Source organism: Hyperoodon ampullatus (assembly GCF_949752795.1).
Source record: "Hyperoodon ampullatus genome assembly, chromosome: 3".
In the NCBI taxonomy this organism is placed as follows: Eukaryota; Metazoa; Chordata; class Mammalia; order Artiodactyla; family Ziphiidae; genus Hyperoodon; species Hyperoodon ampullatus.
In genome coordinates this window covers 153,340,822-153,362,706 of record NC_136916.1, presented here as the reverse complement: position 1 = coordinate 153,362,706, position 21,885 = coordinate 153,340,822, and the positions used below count along the sequence as shown (strand labels likewise).

Sequence of the window (21,885 nt, the reverse complement as noted above, 5' to 3'; positions counted from 1 at the left end):
CGGAAGTGTGAGGTAGTGTAGCACGTAGTTTAGAATGACTGGAATTTAAAGGTACATGTTGGGGGAGTAGTGGAAAATGTGGGTAGAGAAGGGAGTAGACCATGAAGGGCTCTGGTTACCCACTGAAGAATCTGCACTTTAAGGATAGCTTTTGAAAACTTTTTAGTGGGGAAGTATCATAATTATAACTGTTTCTAAAAGACCACTACTAGCAGTGTGGAGGAAAAATCAGAATGAGGCTGAGGGCAAAAAGATCTGTATGGAAAACACTATAGTAATTCAAACAAAAAGTGGTATGTGTCTGAATTAAGTCAGAGGAAATGAATGAGATTAGACATAAGATCTGAGAAGTGTTTAAAGGGAAAACTATAATAATTGATAACCAGTGGGATATGTGGGGCGAGGGGAGTAGCTAGAATGATTCTTAGGTTTCTGGCTTTACTTTATTGAAGGTGAACAGGGAGGGACCATAAGGGGAGTGTGTCTGAGAGGATGATGACAGTTTTGGACGTGTTGGGTTTGACATGACTGTGAGAGATTCAGGAGAGATGTCTAGAGGTGGTTCCAGGGAGAAGTTTGGGCAGAGAAGGGCTGCTACGTACCTGTTTTATGTATATGTTATTTCCAGAATTGTGCAGTGCACAACCAATCTGTGAAGCCATACATGACAGCCCTGGCTGGAGGTACAGGTTTGGAACTGTCAAATATGGAGGTCAGTTGAAACTACTGGAAAGAATTAGGGCCCCCACCCAGGTGGGGGATGGTAACTTCAGGCTGAGCACAAGATTCCTGGAGCACCGCCCTCTTATCTCACTACCAACCAATCTGAAGAAAGTCACACACCCTGCAGTTCTCACCCCAAATTTTGCCTGTAAAAACTTTTCCCAAAAAACTGTTAGCGGTTTTGAGCATGAGCCACCCATTCTCCTTGCTTGGCCCTGCAATAAACCTTTCTCAAAGGCAGGATTCTAGAGAATGAAAATTCACAAGTAAGCAAAGGATGAAGAACTTTAAAAAAGTGACTAAGAAGGATTTTTCAGAGAGGTGAGAAAGAGGAAAGCTAACATTACCAAAAACTCAATATTATTAAAGGTTAACACTTTAAAGGTGTGGATTTTTCTCTACACTGAGTGATTAAGTAAACCATCCTTATTCATTCCTTACAAGGTTTATTATTAGCCATACTTTTTAATGATGTTGGTATTGTCCAGCTATGGTTGATCTTAGTCAGAACTTAATTTTAGCCTCAGGTGAATAATTTTATACCAGGTGAAGTCACTACTTTTTCATGTTACTGAAAGTACTGCCTTTGCTGGATCCTATTTTCTCATGTTTTTCCCCCATATATCTCCCATTTGACCCTTGATCCAGTTGTTCCTTGAATTGTGTGTTTTACTTACATTGCTGCCTTAATACACCTAATCTATCAAACATCATAGCTTAGCCCAGCCTACCTTAAACGTGCTCAGAACACTTACACTAGCCTGCAGTTGGGCAAAATCAATGAATACAAAGCCTGTTTTATAATAAAGTGTTGAATATCTCATGTAATTTGTTGACTACTGTACTGACAGTGAAAAACAGACTGGTTGTCTGGGTATAGAATGGTTGGAAGTGTATTGCTTGTTGACCTCCATGATCACGTGGCTGACTGGGGGCTGTGTTCTCTGCCTAGCATCATGAGAGAGGACTGTAACACAAATCACTAGGCCAGGAAAGGAGCACAATTCAAAATTCAGAGTATGGTTTCTACTGAATGCATATTGCTTTCACACCATCATAAAGGTAAAAAACTATAAGCTGAACTATCGTAAGCTGGGGACCATCTGCATATACTAACATTTGTCAAAATATGAATTTGTCTTTTGCTTCACTCTGAAATCTGAAATTCTGTTTTTCCTTGTATATATGTTTATTCTCTGAATTAAGGTTGGGGATCTTGTGTTTCACTTAGTTTGTTATTCCTTATGTGCACCTAATAGTGTGTGGAACATAATTATTCATAGAAAATTCCTACCATACACTCAAAGGCCACATGAGAATGCTAAACATCTCAAAGATGGAAACAGAAAACAGAAGTTCCAGAAAACTTTTTAAAAACTCTAGTTACAAGCCTGTGTTTGTTTGAATAATTGCTTTGGTTGGCCCTTAAGTTCAGTTTTTAAAACTAGAAGTCACCTTGCCACATATGAAATTATTTTTCATTTTCCCATGAATAAGATTTGAAAGTTGAAAAGTTACTTTAAACTGAGGTTGATAAACATAACATGTAACAGATTACAGATTTGTAGCATTTTCGAGTTGAACTTCATTTCTCAAAGTGCCAAGATGTAAATTTCACAGATGAGGGCTTTGAGCCTGAAGAGGTTTGGTGACTTGCCCGAGATCACACAAATAGTAGCCAAGGGGAGATGAGAGCCAGTTCCTTTGATTTTTAAATTGGGTCCTCTTTCCATTATACCACACTGCTGGGTTTAGGTTTTACCCTAAACCCTTCATGGACAGCAGAGCACAAAGTTGATATCACTGACCCACAGAAATTCTGGCTTCCAAGACTCCTCCTACAGCAATGACAGGATGATTTCTCGGGGAGTCTGTCAGCTGCTCTGTGGCCATGAAATAAACTGTGGGGGCAGGGAGCATGCCCCGGGAGAAGGAGCTCCCTGGGATGCTTCAGGATGCTTGAAAGAAAAGTGGATTTATGCCGAGGATAATTCCTGGAACAGATGTGAAACCAAATGCTTCATATCACAATCCTGCCCCCACCCTTTCTGAAAGGGAAATGAAATAGCAGGATTAACCTGCTCTTCATCAGATCATGCTTTGTTTCTTTCAAAAAAATCCCATGACCAGGGCAGATTCCATTTCCTGCTACTCCCCTCCTATAGCAATGAGGGGAGAGTCCAGTAGGGGAGAAGAAGCTTTTCTTATGCTCTGCAGGCACCAGGAGCATGAGGGTGGTGGTTAGAGAGGCAGGCAGGACAGTTATGGCAGGCTAAGGGCCAACACGAGCTTTTACCCCCCAAACCAGGCTGGATTTCTCCATCCACATGCCACCAGGAAGCATTCTTTTGTAAATGTAATGAGCATCTTAGGATACTGATAAATTCATCAATTTGGGGGGAGAGAGAAATTAGAATTAGTTTAAGTCTAGGGCTCCGTGAAAACAGTACACATAGACTGAAAAGCGGCTCACTTTTTTTTTTTTCCTTTTGGCCATAAAACTCAAGGTTTGTGAAAGAGATAGACAAATTTTTAAATAAACTATAATGCCTTGACCAGGGAATGACACAGCAAAGCAGAAATACAGCGTATAACACACACACACACATATGTATAAAATCATCACAAAGCCAGTTGTCCCATGCTTTAAAGAGATTTGATAACTCAAGTGCCAGAGCATAAACTCTTCTGTAAGAACCAAAAGAGACTGGCGGCTTCTCACTGTTTGCCCTTAGCACTGAAATGCTGCTCCCTCTGATGACCCTGGCAGCGAGGCCGGGATCTCAGGGGAGTCAGCAGCGCTACCTTGAAAGTGTTATTAGCCCACAGAAGATCTCTGGTGCCCCACGGTTATCAGCATCAAGAGCATCCCCACAAGCCAGGGACTGGGTCACTTGAGGTGTCTCTAAGAATCACCTTTCAAAGCCAAAACCACTTGTTCAGTCATATCACAAGTGGGCAACAGGACAGTGTGAAGGGAGGGGTGCCTGCGGACGGCAGAATTAAAGGGATTAACAATGGGGGAGAAGCAATTGGTGGCACAGCTAGCTCCATTCTCAGCTGCTCTGTCTTGGATTTGGAGCATGAGGTGAAGCTTAAGGCTCTGAAACTATAGTCAAGGTCCTCCTTGCTCTGTGCTGACTAAGGCATCAGAAATACCCGACACCTTTCCAAACAGGGGAAAATGCAAGTGAGGCCAGGCACAGAGACAGCTGCTGTCCCCCAGGCGTACCACCTTACTTGGAAGCCTAAAGAAGTAGAGGCAAAGCTGAGGCGAGGCATCTTTCTACCTAGCACCTGACAGCACACCTAGCACCAAAAAGGCAGTCAATTATTTGTTGAATTAATGAATAGGAATAACTATTTACTGTATTTATAAGTATTTATTAAAGAATTTGGCTGCTTACACACTGAAGACTTTTTGTTCTTTTTTTTTTTTTTTTTTTTTTTTTTTACTTTTCAGATATCAACTGTTAACTTTTTAAGGTTTGAGACATATTTCACACACTAATAAAATTCACCCATTTAAAGTGTATATGTCAGTGGTCTTTAGTGTAACCATCACCACAACCTACTTCTAGAACATTTTCTTTACTCCAAAAAGAAACTTTATGACTACTGGCAGTCACTCCTCCTTCCTCCTCCCCCCAGCTCTAGTCCAGGGGACCCACTGATCTCCTTCCTGTCTCTATGGACCTGTCTATTCTGGACATTGCACATAAACAGAATCTACAATATATAGATAGTCCTTTACTCACTTAGCATGACATTTTCAAGGTTCATCCATGTTGTAAGCATGTACCAGTACTTCCTTCTTTTTTATGGCTAAATAATATTCTATTGTATGTACCCATCACATTCTGCTTATCCATTCTTTTTTTTAAAAAATATATTTATGTATTTATTTTTGGCTGTGTTGGGTCTTCGTTGCTGTGTGCTGGCTTTCTCTAGTTGCGGCGAGCAGGGGCTACTCTTCGTTGAGGTGTGCGGGCTTCTCATTGTGGTGGCTTCTCTTGTTGAGGAGCACAAGCACTAGGCACAAGAGCTTCAATAGTTGTGGCTCACGGGCTCTAGAGCACAGGCTCAGTAGTTGTGGCAGACGGGCTTAGCTGCTCTGCGGCATGTGGGATCTTCCCAGACCAGGGCTCGAACCCGTGTCCCTGCATTGGCAGGCAGATTCTTAACCACTGTGCCACCAGGGAAGCCCCTGCTTATCCATTCGTGATCTGATAGACATTTAGGTTGTTGCTACATTTTGGCTACTGAGTAATGCTGCTATGAACATTCACGTACAGCTTTTCTACAGATATGTTCTTGTTTCTCCTGGATTTATTCTTAGGAGAACTGCTGGGTCATTTGGTAACTCTACGTTTACCTGTTTGAGAAATTGCCAAATTTCTTAAAATTCTCTGCATCCTCACCAACATTTGTTATTACCTGTCTTTTGATTGGGTGTGAAGTGGTATCTTATTGCGGTTTTGATTTGCATTTCTCTAATGACTAATGATGCATCTTTTCATGTGCTTATTGGCCATTTGTAAGTCTTCTTTGGAGAAATATCTATTCAACTTCATTGTTCATTTTAAAAACTGGGTTATCTATCTTTTTATTGTTGAGCTGTAAGAGATCCATACATATTCTGAATATAGGTCCCCTGCCAGATACATGATTTGCAAATATTTTCTGCCATTCTGTGGGCTCTTTTCACTGTCTTGATGGTGACTTTTGAAGCACATAATTTTTTTTCAATTTGTATAGGCCTTCATTCAATTCCTTTTTTTAAAATTGAAGTATAGTTGATTTATAATATTATATTCGTTTCAGGTGTATAGCACAGTGATTCAGTATTTTTATATATTATACTCTATTAAAAGTTATTACAAAATAATGGCTATAATTCCCTGTGCTGAACAATATATATATTGAAATATATATATTTATAAATAAATATATATATATACAAATATATTTATATATGTGAATAAATACACACACCACACATCTTTATCCTTTCATCTGTTGATGAAACCTTTGGTTGTTTCCATATCTTGGCTATTGTAAATAGTGCTGCTATGAACGCTGGGCTGCCTGTATCTTTTCACATTAGTGTTTTTGTCATTTATGGATATATACCCAGGAATGAAATTGCTGGATCATATAGTATTTCTATTTTTAGATTTTTGAGGAGCCACCATACTGTTTTCCACAGTGGGTGCACCAATTTACATTCCCAAGAACAGTATATGAGGGTTGCCTTTTCTCCACATCCTTGCCAACATTAGTTACTTTTTGATGATAGCCATTTTGACAGGTGTGAGGTGATATCTCTTTGTTATTTTGATTTGTATTTCTCTAATAATTAGCGATGTTTAGCATCTTTTCATGTGCCTGTTGACCATCTATATGTCTTCTTTGGAAAAATGTCTATTCAGGTCTTCTGCCCATTTTTCCATTGGGGTTTTTTTTTTCATGTTGAGTTGTGTGAACTGATTATATATTTTGGATATTAACCCCTTGTTGGTCATAAGAGTTGCAAATATTTTCTCCTATTCAGTAGGTTGTCTTTCTGTTTGGTCAGTGATTTCTTTGGCTGCGCAAAAAGTTTTTAAGTTTAATTAGGCCCCACTTGTTTATTTCTGCATTGATTTCTTTAACCTTAGGGACAGATCCAAAAAATATTACTATGATTTACGTCAAAGAGTACTCTGCTTATGTTCTCTTCTAGGAGTTTATGGTTTCTAGTCTTACATTTAGGTCTTTAATTTTGAGTTTATTTTTGTATATGGTGTGAGGAAATGTTGTAATCTCATTTTTTTACATGTAGCTGTCCAGTTTTCCCAGCACCACTTATTGAACAGACTGTGTTATCTCCACTGTATATTCTTGCCTCCATTGTTGTAGATTAATTGACCATGGTGTGTGGGTTTATTTCTGGGCTCTCTATTCTGTTCCATTGATCTGTGTGTCTGTTTTTCTGCCAGTACCATGTTGTTTTGATTATTGTAGCTTTATAGTATAGTCTGAAGTCTGGGAGTGTGAAACCTCCAACTTTGTTCTTTTTTCTCAAGATTGCTTCAGCAATTCAAGGTCTTTTATGGTTCGATATAAATTTTAGGATTATTTAATTCATTAGTTCTTTGAAAAATGTGATGGGTATTTTGATAGTGATTGCATTAAATCTGTAGATTGCTTTGGGTAGTATGGCCATTTTAACAATATTAATTCTTCCAATCCAAGAGCACTGGATATCTTTCCGTCTCTTTGTATCATATTCAATTTCCTTCAACAATGTTTCATAGTGTTCAGAGTATAGGTCTTTCACATCCTTGGTTAAGTTTATTCTGATTCTTTTTGATGCAATTTTATTTTATTGTATTTATTTATATTTTTAAATTGCTCTGAACACAAACAGTTTCCTCATTTACTTATTTATTTATTTATTTAATTTATTTATGGCTACATTGGGTCTTCGTTGCTGCATGTGGGCTTTCTCTAGTTGTGGTGAGCGGGGGCTACTCTTCGTTGTGGTGTGCGGGCTTCTCATCGTGGTGGTTTCTCTTGTTGCAGAGCATGGGCTCTAGGCGTGTGGGCTTCAGTAGTTGTGGCATGTGTGCTCAGTAGTTGTGGCTCACGGGTTCTAGAGCACAGGCTCACTAGTTGTGGTGCATGGGCTTAGTTGCTCTGTGGCATGTGGGATCTTCCCGGACCAGGGATTGAACCCATGTCCCCTGCAATGGCAGGAGGATTCTTAACCACTGTGCCACCAGGGAAGGCCCATTCCCTTCTAAATTTGGATGCCTTTTAATTATTCTTCTTGTCTGATTGCTGTGGCCAGGGCTTTTTTTTTCCTATTAGTCATCCATTTTATACACATCAGTGTATACATGTCAATCGCAATCGCCCGATTCATCACACCACCACCCCAACCCCCCACTGCTTTCCCCGCTTGGTGTCCAAATGTTTGTGCTCTACATCTGTGTCTCTATTTCTGCTCTGCAAACTGGTTCACCTGTACCATTTTCTAGGTTCCACATATATGTGTTAATATACGACATTTGTTTTTCTCTTTCCGACTTACCTCACTCTGTATGATAGTCTCTAGATGCATCCACGTCTCTACAAATGACCAAATTATGTTCTTTTTATGGCTGAGTAATATTCCATTGTATATATGTACCACATCTTCTTTATCCATTCGTCTGTCGATGGGCATTTAGGTTGCTTCCATGACCTGGCTATTGTAAATAGTGCTGCAATGAACATTGGGGTGCAAGTGTCTTTCTGAATTATGGTTTCCTCTGGGTATATGCCCAGTAGTGGGATTGCTGGGTCATATGGTAATTCTATTTTTAGTTTTTTAAGGAACCTCCATACTGTTCTCCATAGTGGCTGTATCAATTTACATTCCCACCACCAGTGCAAGAGGGTTCCCTTTCCTCCACACCCTCTCCAGCATTTATTGTTTGTAGACTTTCTGATGATGCCCATTCTAACTGGTGTGAGGTGATAGCTCATTGTAGTTTTGATTTGCATTTCTCTAATAATTAGTGATGTTGAGCAGCTTTTCATCTGCCCCTTGGCCATCTGTATGTCTTCTTTGGTGAAATGTCTGTTTAGGTCTTCTGCCCATTTTTGGATTGGGTTTTTTTTTTTTAATATTGAGCTGCATGATCTATTTATATATTTTGAAGATTAATCCTTTGTCCGATGATTCATTTTCAAACATTTTCTCCCATTCTGAGGGTTGTCTTTTCATCTTGCTTATGGTTTCCTTTGCTGTGCAAAAGCTTTTAGGTTTCATTAAGTCCCATTGGTTTATTTTTGTTTTTATTTCCATTACTCTAGGAGGTGGATCAAAAAAGATCTTGCTGTGATTTATGTCAAAGAGTGTTCTTCCTATGTTTTCCTCTAAGAATTGTATAGTGCCCGGTCTTACATTTAGGTCTCTAATCCATTTTGAGTTTATTTTTGTGTATGGTGTTAGGGAGTGTTCTAATTTCATTCTTTTACATGTAGCTGTCCAGTTTTCCCAGCACCACTTATTGACGAGACTGTCTTTTCTCCATTGTATATCCTTGCCTCCTTTGTCATAACTTAGTTGACCATAGGTGCGTGGGTTTATCTCTGGGCTTTCTATCTTGTTCCATTGATCTATATTTCTGTTTTTGTGCCAGTAGCATATTGTCTTGATTACTGTAGCTCTGTCGTATAGTCTGAAGTCAGGGAGTCTGATTCCCCCAGCTCCGTTTTTTTCCTCAAGACTGCTTTGGCTATTCGGGGTCTTTTGTGTCTCCACACCAATTTTAAGATTTTTTGTTCTAGTTCTGTAAAAAATGCCATTGGTAATTTGAAAGGGATTGCATTGAATCTGTAGATTGCTTTGGGTAGTAGAGTCATTTTCACAATATTAATTCTTCCAATCCAAGAACATGGTATATCTTGGCATCTGTTGGTATCATCTTTAATTTCTTTCACCAGTGTCTTATAGTTTTCTGTATACAGGTCTTCTGTCTCCCTAGGTAGATTTATTCCTAGGTATTTTATTCTTTTTGTTGCAATGGTAAATGCGAGTGTTTCCTTAACTCCTCTTTCAGTGTGTATAGGAATGCAAGAGATTTCTGTGCATTAATTTTGTATCATGCAACTTTACCAAATTCATTGGTTAGCTCTAGTAGTTTTCTGGTGGCATCTTTAGGATTCTCTATGTATCGTATCATGTCACCTGCAAATAGTGACAGTTTTACTTCTTCTTTTCCAATGTGTATTCCTTTTATTTCTTTTTCTTCCCTGATTGCTGTGGCTAGGACTTCCAAATCTATGTTGAATAATAGTGGTGAGAATGGACATTCTTGTCTTGTTCCTGATCATACAGGAAATGCTTTCAGTTTTTCACCGTTGAGAATGATGTTTGCTGTGGGTTTGTCATATATGGCCTTTATTATGTTGAAGTAGGTTCCCTCTATGCCCACTTTCTGGATTGTTTTCATCATAAATGGGTGTTGAATTTTGTCAAAAGCTTTTCTGCATCTACTGAGATGATCATATGGTTTTTATTCTTCAATTTGTTAATATGGTGTATCACATTGATCGATTTGCGTATATTGAAGAATCCTTGCATCCCTGGGATAAATCCCTCTTGATCATGGTGTATGAGCCTTTTAATGTGTTGTTGGATTCTGTTTGCTAGTATTTTGTCGAGGATTTTTGCATCTATACTCATCAGTGATATTGGTCTGCAATTTTCTTTTTTTGTAGTATCTCTGTCTGGTTTTGGTATCAGGGTGACAGTGGCCTCATAGAATGAGTTTGGGAGTGTTCCTTCCTCTGCAATTTTTTGGAAGAGTTTGAGAAGGATGGGTGTTAGCTCTTCTCTAAATGTTTGATAGAATTCACCTGTGAAGCCATCTGGTCCTGGACTTATGTTTGTTGGAAGATTTTTAATCACAGTTTCAATTTCATTAATTGTGATTGGTCTGTTCATATTTTCTATTTCTTCCTGGTTCAGTCTTGGAAGGTTATACCTTTCTAAGAATTTGTCCATTTTTTCCAGGTTGTCCATTTTATTGGCACAGAGTTGCTTGCAGTAGCCTCTTAGAATGCTTTGTATTTCTGCAGTGTCTGTTGTAACTTCTCCTTTTTCATTTGTAATTTTATTGATTTGAGTCCTCTCCCTGTTTTTCTTTTTTTTTTTTTTTTTTTTTTATTTAATTTATTTATTTATTTATTTATGGCTGTGTTGACTCTTCGTTTCTGTGCGAGGGCTTTCTCTAGTTGCGGCAAGTGGGGGCCACTCCTCATCGCGGTGCGCAGGCCTCTGACTATCGCGGCCTTTCTTGTTGCGGAGCACAGGCTCCAGACGCGCAGGCTCAGTAACTGTGGCTCACGGGGCTAGTTGCTCCGCGGCATGTGGGATCTTCCCAGACCAGGTATCGAACCCGTGTCCCCTGCATTGGCAGGCAGATTCCCAACCACTGCGCCACCAGGGAAGCCCCTCCCTGTTTTTCTTGATGAGTCTGGCTAATGGTTTATCAGTTTTGTTCATTTTCTCAAAGAACCAGCTTTTACTTTTATTGATCTTTGCTATTGTTTCTATTTCATTTATTTCTGTTCTGATCTTTATGATTTCTTTCCTTCTGCTAACTTTGGGTTTTGTTTGTTCTTCTTTCTCTGGTTCCTTTAGGTGTGACGTTAGATTGTTTATTTGAGATTTTTCTTGTTTCTTGAGGTAGGCTTGTACAGCTATAAACGTCCCTCTTAGAACTGCTTTTGCTGCATCCCATAGGTTTTGGATCATCGTGTTTCATTGTCATTTGTCTCTAGGTATTCTTTGATTTCCTCTTTGATTTCTTCAGTGATCTCTTGGTTATTTAGTAACGTACTGGTTAGCCTCCATGTGTTTTACGTTTTTTTCCCTGTAATTGATTTCTAATCTCACAGCGTTGTGGTCAGAAAAGATGCTTGATATGATTTCAATTTTCTTTAATTTACTAAGGCTTGATTTGTGACCCAAGATGTGATCTATCCTGGAGAATGTTCCGTGTGCACTTGAGAAGAAAGTGTAATCTGCTGTTTTTGGATGGAGTTTTGTATAAATATCAATTAAATCTATCTGGTCTATTGTGTCATTTAAAGCTTGTGTTTCCTTATTAATTTTCTGTTTGGATGATCTGTCCATTGGTGTCAGTGAGGTGTTAAAGTCCCCAACTATTACTGTGTTACTGTCGATTTCCTCTTTTAGAGCTGTTAGCAGTTGCCTTATGTATTGAGGTTCTCCTATGTTGGGTGCATATATATTTATAATTGTTGTATCTTCTTCTTGGATTGATCCCTTGATCATTATGTAGTGTCCTTGTCTCTTGTAACATTCTTTATTTTAAAGTCTATTGTATCTGATACGAGTATTGCTACTCCAGCTTTCTTTTGATTTCTATTTGCATGGAATAACTTTTTCCATCCCCTCACTTTCAGTCTATATGTGTCCCTCGGTCTGAAGTGGGTCTCTTGTGGACAGCATATATATGGGTCTTGTTTTTGTATCCATTCAGCGAGCCTGTGTCTTTGGTTGGAGCATTTAATCCATTCATGTTTAAGGTAATTATTGATATGTATGTTCTTATTACCATTTTCTTAACTTGTTTTGGGTTTGTTTTTGTAGGTCCTTTTCTTCTCTTGTGTTTCCCACTTAGAGAGGTTCCTTTAGCGTTTGTTGTAGAGCTGGTTTGGTGGTGGTGAATTCTCTTAGGTTTTGCTTGTCTGTAAAGCTTTTGATTCCTCTGTCGAATCTGAATGAGATCCTTGCTGGGTAGAGTAATCTTGGTTGTTGGTTGTGAAAGGTTCCTCCCTTTCATCACTTTAAGTATATCATGCCACTCCCTTCTGGCTTGTAGAGTTTCTGCTGAGAAGTCAGCTGTTAACCTGATGGGAGTTCCCTTGTATGTTATTTGTCATTTTTCCCTTGCTGCTTTCAATAATTTTTCTGTGTCTTTAATTTTTACCAGTTTGATTACTATGTGTCTCGGTGTGTTTCTCCTTGGGTTTATCCTGTATGGGACTCTCTGCGCTTCCTGGACTTGGGTGGCTATTTCCTTTCTCATGTTAGGGAAGCTTTCGACTATAATCTCTTTAAATGTTTTCTCGGGTCCTTTCTCTCTCTCTTCTCCTTCTGGGACCCCTATAATGCGAATGTTGTTGTGTTTAATGTTGTCCCAGAGGTCTCTTAGGCTGTCTTCATTTCTTTTCATTCTTTTTTCTTTATTCTGTTCCGCAGCAGTGAATTCTACCACTCTGTCTTCTCGGTCACTTATCCGTTCTTCTGCCTCAGTTATTCTGCTATTGATTCCTTCTAGTGTATTTTTCATTTCAGTTATTGTATTGTTCATCTCTGTTTGTTTGTTCTTTAATTCTTCTAGATCTTTGTTAAACATTTCTTGCATCTTCTCCATCTTTGCCTCCATTCTTTTTCTGAGGTCCTGGATCATCTTCACTATCATTATTCTGAATTCTTTTTCTGGAAGATTGCCTATCTCCATTCCATTTAGTTGTTTTTCTGGGGTTTTATCTTGTTCCTTCATCTGGTACATAGCCCTCTGCCTTTTCACCTTGTCTATCTTTCTGTGAATGTGGTTTTTGTCCCACAGACTGCAGAATTGTAGTTCTTTTGCTTCTGCTCTCTGCCCTCTCACCAGGACTTCCGATACCATGTTGAACAAGAGTGGAAAGAGTTGTATCACACTGACTGATTTGCAAATGTTGAACCATCCTTATATCCCTGAAACAAACCAACTTGATCAGGTTGTATGATCATTTTTATATATTGTTGGATTTGATTCGTTAATATTTTGCTGAGGATTTTTCCATCTATATTCATCAAAGATATTGACCTATAATTTTCTTTTTTTGATAATGTCTTTGCCTAGTTTTGGTATCAAGGTAATGGAGGCCTAGTAGGATGAATCTAGGAGTGTTCCATCCTTTTCAATTTTTTGGAATAGTTTGAGAAGAATGGGTATTAGCTCTTTATGTGTTTTGTAGAATTCTCCTGCGAAGCTAGCTGTCCAGTTCTGGACTTTTGTTTGCTGCAAGTTTTTTTTAAAATTACAAACTCAATATCAGTACTAGTAACTGGTCTGTTGAAATTGTCTATTTCTTCTTGATTCAGTCTTGACAGGTTCTTTTCTTCTAGAAACTTGTCCATTTCTTCTAGGTTGTCCAAATTGTTGGCATATAACTGTTCATAGAATTATCTTATGATTTTCTGTATCTCTGTGGTATCAGTTATTTCTCCTCTTTCATTTCTTAATTTGTTTATTTGGATCCTCTTTTCTTCTTTGTGAGCCTGGATAAAAGTTTATCAATTTTGTTTATCTTTTTTTTTTTTTTGCAGTACACAGGCCTCTCACTGTTGTGGCCTCTCCCGTTGTGGAGCACAGGCTCCAGACACGCAGTCTCAGTGGCCATGGCTCACAGGCCTAGCTGCTCCGTGGCATGTGGGATCTTCCTGGACCGGGGCATGAACCCGTGTCCCCTGCATCGGCAGGCGGACTCTCAACCACTGCGCCACCAGGGAAGCCCAATTTTGTTTATCTTTAAGAAAAAAAACAGTACTTGGTTTCACTGATCTTTTTTTTTTTTTTTTGGTCTCTATTTTACTTATTTCCTCTCTGATCTTTATTATTTCCTTCCTTCTGCTGACTTTGGGCCTTGTTTGTTCTTCTTTTGCTAATTCCTTTAGGTGGTAGGTTAGGTTGTTTACTTGAGATTTTTCTTGTTTCTTTAGGAAGGCCTGTATCACTATAAACATCCCCTTAGAACTGCTTTTGCTGCATCCACAGATTCTGGAGTGTAGTGTTTCCATTTTCATTTGTCTTGAGGTATTTTCTGATTTCCTCTTTGATTTCTTCATTGACCCATTGGTTTTTTAGTAGCATGTTGTTTAGTCTCTACATGTTTGTTCTTTTCCCTTTTTTTTTCTGCAACTGATTTCTTTTTTTTTTTTTTTTCCCTGCGGTATGCGGGCCTCTCACTGTTTTGGCCTCTCCCTTTGTGGAGCACAGGCTCCGGACGTTTAGGCTCAGTGGCCACGGCTCACGGGCCCAACCACTCCGCGGCATGTGGGATCTTCCCGGATCAGGGCACGAACCCGTGTACCCCTGCATCGGCAGGCGGACTCTCAACCACTGCACCACCAGGGAAGCCCTGCAACTGATTTCTTGTTTCATACCACTGTGGTCAGAAAAAATGCTTGAGATAATTTCTATCCTCTTAAATTTGTTGAGACATGCTTTGTGGCCTAGCATGTGACCTATCCTGGAGCATGTTCCATGTGCACTTGAAAAGAATGTGTATTCTGCTGTTTTTGATATAATGTCCAATAGATATTTATTAAGTTCAACTGGTCTGTTGTGTCATTTAAGACCACTATTGCCTTACTGATTTTCTGTCTGGATGATCTGTCCATTGATAAGTGGGGTGATTAAAGTCCCCTAATACTGTATTTTTGTCAATTTCTCCCTTTATGTCTGTTAGTATTTGCTTTACATATTTAGGTGCTCCAGTATTGGGTGCATATATGATAATGAGTGTAATATCCTCTTGAAGCACATAAGCTTTTCTTTAAATGAAACAGGGGCCATTAACAACCTCTCTCAGCTTATAAAGCAGCTATACTGTGAGCAAAATCTTAGGACGACAACATACATGAATAGAATTTAGTATTGTAATAAAATTAAACTTACAGCAACTTAATATGCATAATTTGAGTATACACAGTCATTCTTTTGCAGAATAACCAGGAGCAAATAGTAAATGATTCATGTAAACGGTGTGGTATATCATAAATTTATATTATACTTACAGGAAATTTATCATTTTAATAAACATATTTATAGAATTCTTTTTTTTTCTCTATGCCTCATTTCTTCCATCTTCCATGAAGATGGGGACTCTTATGTGTTCCTGAAACCTTCAGGTACAGTCACCCCTTCCAACTCCATGGGGCAAGAGCTAGGTCTGGGGCAACTAGGGTCAAGTAATGGCATTTCTATTTGCAGCAGTCAAGAAGCTGGTGGAGAGGGGCTGTAGAAAGATGATGATTTCTATCCAGTAGAGGAGGAGACTCTGGAAAGAAAACGTGTTATGACAGAAACTGGTAGATGTTTCTCAACACCATTCTTCCTTCTTCTTCAATAAGGGAACCTCAATTGCTTGGGGAGGCCATGTGTCCAGTTAAGAGACTACCTCTCCAGACTCCTTTGTTGCTAGGGAGAAACAAGCATGGGATCCAGAGCTGGTCAATGACATATTAGTTGGAACTGCTAGGCTTCCAAGAAAGCCATTTTTTTTCACGTGGACAGATTTAATAGGCATCTGTCTTTTGCCCACTTCCCACCCTTTTCTTCCCTGGAACATGGAAACAATGCCAGTAGGAATAGGAATCACCCTATGACAAAAAAAAAAAAAAAAAAAAAAAAGAGAAAAAGAAAAAGCCAATGCTTTAGAGTTAGTCAAGCCAAAGACAGGAGTCTGGTTCCTCCATTATGTCTCTGAGGAGCTGCAGTACCCCTGGATTTCCTGTCTCTGAACTTCTTGACATGTAAGAAAGCCACTTATGTAAGCCACTGATTTTCTGAGTTTCTGTTACCTGCAGGAAATGCTCTCCTAACTAATCCAGGGGTGATTCTGAAGCCACCCCTCCTTCCTCCCCAACCCTTCCACCTCCCACCTTAAGCTCCACCCTCTGCTGTGGAGGTCCCAGGCTCCTTGCCAATCAGTAATGCTGCCCCTTCAGAGGCATTGCTGGAGGCGTGGGAAAGATTACCGCCACCCCTTGCTCCCTCTACCCCATCCTTGGGAGTGGAGGCAGAAGGTCCACGTTGATCCTTATCCTCCCCCTTCACAAGTCTGGCTCCATCCAAATGAGGGAAATTTAAATGGCTGGATTAAAGGCAAGCCAGCCTCACCCACAGATGTCCCCACATTGCCAGGAATCCCCTGCTGGGCAACTGGAGATAACCACCAGGCACTTCAGGGAGGTCCAGGCTACAGGGTCTGGTCACCAGCCACTTAGCTGCATTAGGAAAGGAAGTTGGGAAAATGAAATCACCTAGAGGGGCCTAGAGTTTTGATATGATGAGGCAGTTCAGCAGGTTCTAGAATAAAGCTGCCTCGGTTTGAATTTCAGCTCCACTGCTGACTGTGTGACTTGGACACGTTACTTTTCTCAGCCTTAGTCTCCTCATATGCAGAACAGAGATAGCAAAGCCACATACTTTTATAGGGCTGAAGAAGATACAATGTGATAAACACACAATGCTTAGCATAGTCCCTGGCATATAACAAGTGCACAATAAAATGATGACTGTTTTTTAACTGCTGTTGTGATTACAGTGGTTAAGAGCAAGGGCTTGGAAGTCAAATCTAGGTTTAAAACCCAGCTTCACCAACTGTCAGTCATGTGAACTTGGGCTGTTTCCTAGTCTCTACACTGTAATTTTCTCTGTTAAGTAAGGACAAAATTGCTACCTCACTCAGTCATAAACACCCATGGCAGGCCTGTGCTACAGGTTCTCTGCTCAACCCTGGGCATGTGAAGGTGAATAACACAAACAGTCTCTGTCCCCATGGAACTCAGAGTCCAGTGAGAGAGACAGACACTAACGGAAAATCACAAGGAACTGTAACAAACGCTACCAAGGAGAGCTACACGGGTCTCTGTAAAAGGGGGACATGTCCTAATCAGAGAGGCCAGAGAAAGGAAATGCACTTGAGAGTAGGGGAACAACATTCCAGGTAGAGCAGCCATCTGCAGAGGCTCTGTGGACTGAGGAACTGTAGGGAGTTCAGAGAAGGCCAGGATGGTTAGTGTGGAGAAAGCATGGAGGAAGGGTGGTGTGGGGTAAGAATGGAAGGTAGGCAGGCCATGTAAGACCTTTTATCTAGTTTTATCTTGATCCTAAAAACAATGGTAAGCTTTTCTGAAGGGCTTCAGGTGGTGTGTGTATGTATTTGTCAGAAACAGTTTGCATTTTGAAATGCTCATTCCACAGTGATGTGAGAATGGAACAGAGGTAGAAGAGAGATGGTAAGGGTTGATGCATTAAGAAACCAGTACAGTAGATCCAAGTGAGAGTGTTTGGTAACTTGAGCTTGAATCCTTGCAAGTAGGGAAATATAACCCACGTTTCAAACTAGGAAGGTAAGTCAATGATTATGAGTTTTGGGGTCACTCTGAGAATCCTCTCCAAAAAGACACAGATGCAGCACACATGATGTTCTGTATACAATTTCAGGGGATTCATAGATCAACGAAGCCTACAACCATGGGCCACAGCTCTTAGGTCATACTCCCCAAATTAGATAAGAAAGCTTTATAAACTCTTTGAATGTATCATGACCCCTTTGTTTTACCAGTACTTCTTTACTGAAGGATATACTCTGTCAGCTCTCCTTTCCCTGTTCTCTTATCTCCCTACCTGTACATCATATGTCCCAAGAGCATTACAAGAGATGAGTCACTTTTCCTAGTCCTGGGAATAGGCCTGATGACTCTTATTTTGTCAAACAAGAAAATGGTCTTTGTTCCTTTCATCCATTAGATCTTTGAGGAAGTAATGGCCTTAGGACTACTTATACTTGGAAGCTGTGATGCTGATGGTATAAGTAGTCCTAGATTCAGGCCAGGCTTTAAGAGAACTATGGATTGCCCAAGAACAGCAAAGATCAGATGTCTAGATTGAAGAATAACATTCATTTAATCCAATATATCGCCAATGTCAATTTAGAACACCAACAATGTTTTATAAGAATCCTGTAACTCAGGATTATTTAGAGTGGAGTCCCAGATTGGTACCAGTTTTGAGAACTCTTTGTTATTAGACTACATAAGACAAGTTTAGAGACTGAAAGTAGGCAGTTAAAACCTTTATAGCAAATTGTCACAGCAATTTTATGTCTGTTGAATCTAATAATAATAAATTTGAGCTTGTCTGTGAGATGTCTTATTTAATTGATCCAGTAACTTATTTTTTGTGTATTTTATAAAAGTATCAGTCCATGAAGGACTGGAAAGGAAAATAACTAGTTCTTAACCACCAATAGTTTGAAAAGCATTGCTGTAGTCAGTTGAAAGTTCCCTAATTATTTCTTTAATGATGTGAATGATAACATGGAAATTTTACTCATGAATACAGAGGACTGGAAATGAGCCTGAATGGACTAGGAGGCACTGAAACCTGACTTTTAGTTCTAAATTTTTGTTGTAGTAATGCACATTCCCTTCTCTCCTCCCTTCAGGAATGAAAGACATTCCCCACCTCCACTGTTGCCCTCAGCCTCTCTGGAAACTGCCCCATTACCCAAGGTCATGTCCTTCTTCCCAGGCAGTCCATATCCAAGGACAGATCAACACAGAGTAAGTATAAAAGCTGTATCCCAGCCCCCTCACCACAACTCACAAACCTGAAAGGCCATTTCAGTTTTATCGTGTCCTGTGGGGCCAACTTCGGTGTTCTTTGTCACTGCATCACAGGGCAACTTCTCCCATTGTCCAATCCCATTTCCTTCCATTCCCTTTCCTTCTAAAGGTGCTGATCCCAAGAGGATTCCTTAATAAACTTCCTGCACGCTAATCTACATCTTAGAGTTTGCTTTCTAGGGCATCTAACTTTTTAAATAATATTTAACAACAATATGACCTCAAGGATCATAATGGGAACTAATGAAGCCATGTGCATTGAATGGTGACACCACAGTAGAACTACCATTTATTGAGTACCTATCATGTGCCAAACACTGTACTAGATGCATTACATACAGAATCTATAGTTTTTTAGTGTGTGGTAAAATACACGTAACATAAAATGAGATTGAATCAATAATCAAAAACCTCTCGACAAACAAAAGTCCAGGACCAGGTGGCTACACTGGTGAATTCTACCGAACACTTAAAGAAGAATTAATACCAATCCTTCTCAAACTCTTCCAAAAAATAGAAGAGGAAGGAACACTTCCAAACTCATTTTATGAGGCCAACATTACCCTGATATCAAAACCAGACAAGGATGCCACAGAAAATAAAAATTACAGGCCCGATGAACAGAGATGCAAAAATCCTCCTCAACAAAATATTAGCAAACTGAATCCAACAATATATAAAAAGGATCATACACCATGATCAAGTGGAATTTACTGCAGGGTTGCAAGGATGGTTTCACATCCACAAATCAACATGATACACCACATTAAAAAATGAAGGATAAAAATTATATGATCATTACAATTGGTGCAGAAAAAGCATTTGGCAGGGCTTCCCTGGTGGCGCAGTGGTTGAGAGTCCGCCTGCCGATGCAGGGGACGTGGGTTCGTGCCCCGATCTGGGAAGGTCCCACATGCCACGGAGTGGCTGGGCCCGTGAGCCATGGCCGCTGAGGCTGCGCGTCCGGAGCCTGTGCTCCGCAATGGGAGAGGCCACAACAGTGAGAGGCCCGCGTACCGCAAAAAAAAAAAAAAAAAAAAAAAAAAAGCATTTGGCAAAACTAGCATTCATTTATGATAAAAACTCTCAACAAAGTGGGTATAGAGGGAACATACCTCAACATAATAAAGGCTATCTATGACAAGTCCACAGTTAACATCATGCTCAACAGTGAAAAGTTGATAGCTTTTCCTCTAAAATCAGGAACAAGACAAGGATGCCCACTTTTATTTGACATGGTACTGGCCTAGCCAGAGCAGTTAGACAAGAAAAATAAACAAAAGACATCCAAATCAAAAAGCAAGAATAAAACCATCACAATTTGCAGATGGCATATTGTATACAGAGAACCCTAAAGACTCCACCAAAAACTATTAGAACTAATAAATGAATCCAGTAAAGTTTAAGGATACAAAATCAACATACAAAAATCAGTTGAATTTCTATACCCTAACAATGAACTATCAGAAAGAGAAGTTAAGAAAACAATCCCATTTACAACTGCATCAAAAAGAATGAAATACCTAGGAATAAATTTAACCAAAAAGGTGAAAGACCTGTACAATGAAAACTATAACATGTTGATGAAAGAAATTGAAGAAGACATAAATAAATGGAGAGATATTCTGTGCTCAGAGTACCTGATTAGAAGAATTCTGGATTAGAAGAATTAATATTGTTAAAATGTCCATACTACCCAAAGCAATCTACAGATTCAATGCAATCCCTATCACAATTCCAATGGCATTTCTCACAGAAATAGAACAAACAATCCTAAAATTTGTATGGAGCTGCAGAAGACCCTGAAGAGCCAGAGCAATCCTAAGAAAGAACTGAGCTGGAGGCATCATGCCATCTGATTTGAAACTATACTACACAGCTACAGTAATCAAAACAGTATGGTTCTGGCATAAAAACAGACACATAGATCAATGGAACAGAACAGAAAGCCCAGAAATGAACCTATGCATATATGACCAATTAATTTAGGACAAAGGAGCCAAGAATATACAATGGGGAAAGGATAATCTCTTCAAATAAATGGTGTTAAGAAAACTGGACAGCCACATGCAAAAGAATGATGCTGGACCGACTATCTTATACTATCTTTTGAATTAATTCAAAATGGACTACAGACTTGAACATTAGACTTGAAACTGTAAAACTCCTAGAAGAAAACAGGAAGTAAGCTCCTTGACATCAGTCTTGGTGATGATTTTTTGGATTAGACACCAAAAGCAAAGGCAACAAAAGGAAAAATAAACAAGACTACATCAAACTAAAAAGCTTCTGCACAGCAAAGGAAACTATCAACAAAATGAAGGCAACCTATGAAGTGGGAGAAAATATTTACAAATCATATATCTGATAAGGGATTAATATCCAAAACATAAAAAAACTCATACTACTCAATAACAATAAAACCAAACAATCCAATTTAAAAACGGGCAGAGACTCTGAATAGACACTTTTCCAAAGGAGACATACAACAGGTATGTGAAAAGGTGCTCAACATCACTAATCACCTGGAAAATGAAAATCAAAACCACAATGAGATATCACCTCATACCTGTGAGAATGGCTAATACCAAAATGACAAGAATAACAAGTGTTGGTGAGGATGTGGAGAAAAGGGAACTCTTGTACACTGCTGATGGGAATGTAAATTGGCACAGCTGCTGTGGAAAACAGTATGGAGGTTCCTCAAAAAAATAAAAAATAGAACTACCATATAGTCCAGCAATTCCACTTCTGGGTATTTATCTGAAGAAAATGAAAACAGTAACTGGACAAGATATATTCAACCCATGTTCACTGCAACATTATTTACAATAGCTAAGATATGAAAACAACCAAAATGTCTATTGGTGGATGAATGGATAAAGAAAATGTGGTAGATATACACAACAAAATATTACTCAGCCATAAAAAAGAATGAAATCTTGCCATTTGTGACAACATGGATGGACCTTGAAGGCATTAAGCTAAGTGAAATAAATCAGACAGAAAAACAAATACTTGTATGATCTCACTTATACATGAAATCTGAAAAAAAAAACACAACAAAAACGAAAAACCAAGTTCACAGATACAGAGAACAGATTGGTGGTTGTCAGAGGTGGGGGAGGGGAAATCTTATCGTCTTAAACATTTTTAAGGGAACAGTTTGGTGGCATTAAGTACAGTCACAT

The 21,885-nt window shown here is 39.3% G+C and overlaps 1 protein-coding gene across 2 annotated transcripts in view; it reads right to left on the bottom strand.

Annotated features, from left to right (window-relative positions):
* The window catches only part of TTLL5 (tubulin tyrosine ligase like 5), a gene marked incomplete at both ends in the record, with an annotated part of 288,021 nt that overhangs the window by 2,008 nt on the left and 264,128 nt on the right, over window positions 1–21,885 (bottom strand). Inside the window, one exon of one of the 2 annotated variants that reach the window (XM_079699039.1) lies at window positions 3,265–3,303. The exons of the other annotated variant lie outside the window; for it this stretch is intronic. Within the exon in view, the coding sequence (XP_079555165.1) occupies window positions 3,265–3,303 (39 nt within the window). Of the gene's footprint in view, window positions 1–3,264; window positions 3,304–21,885 lie in introns of those variants that run through there. 2 annotated transcript variants of the gene reach the window in all.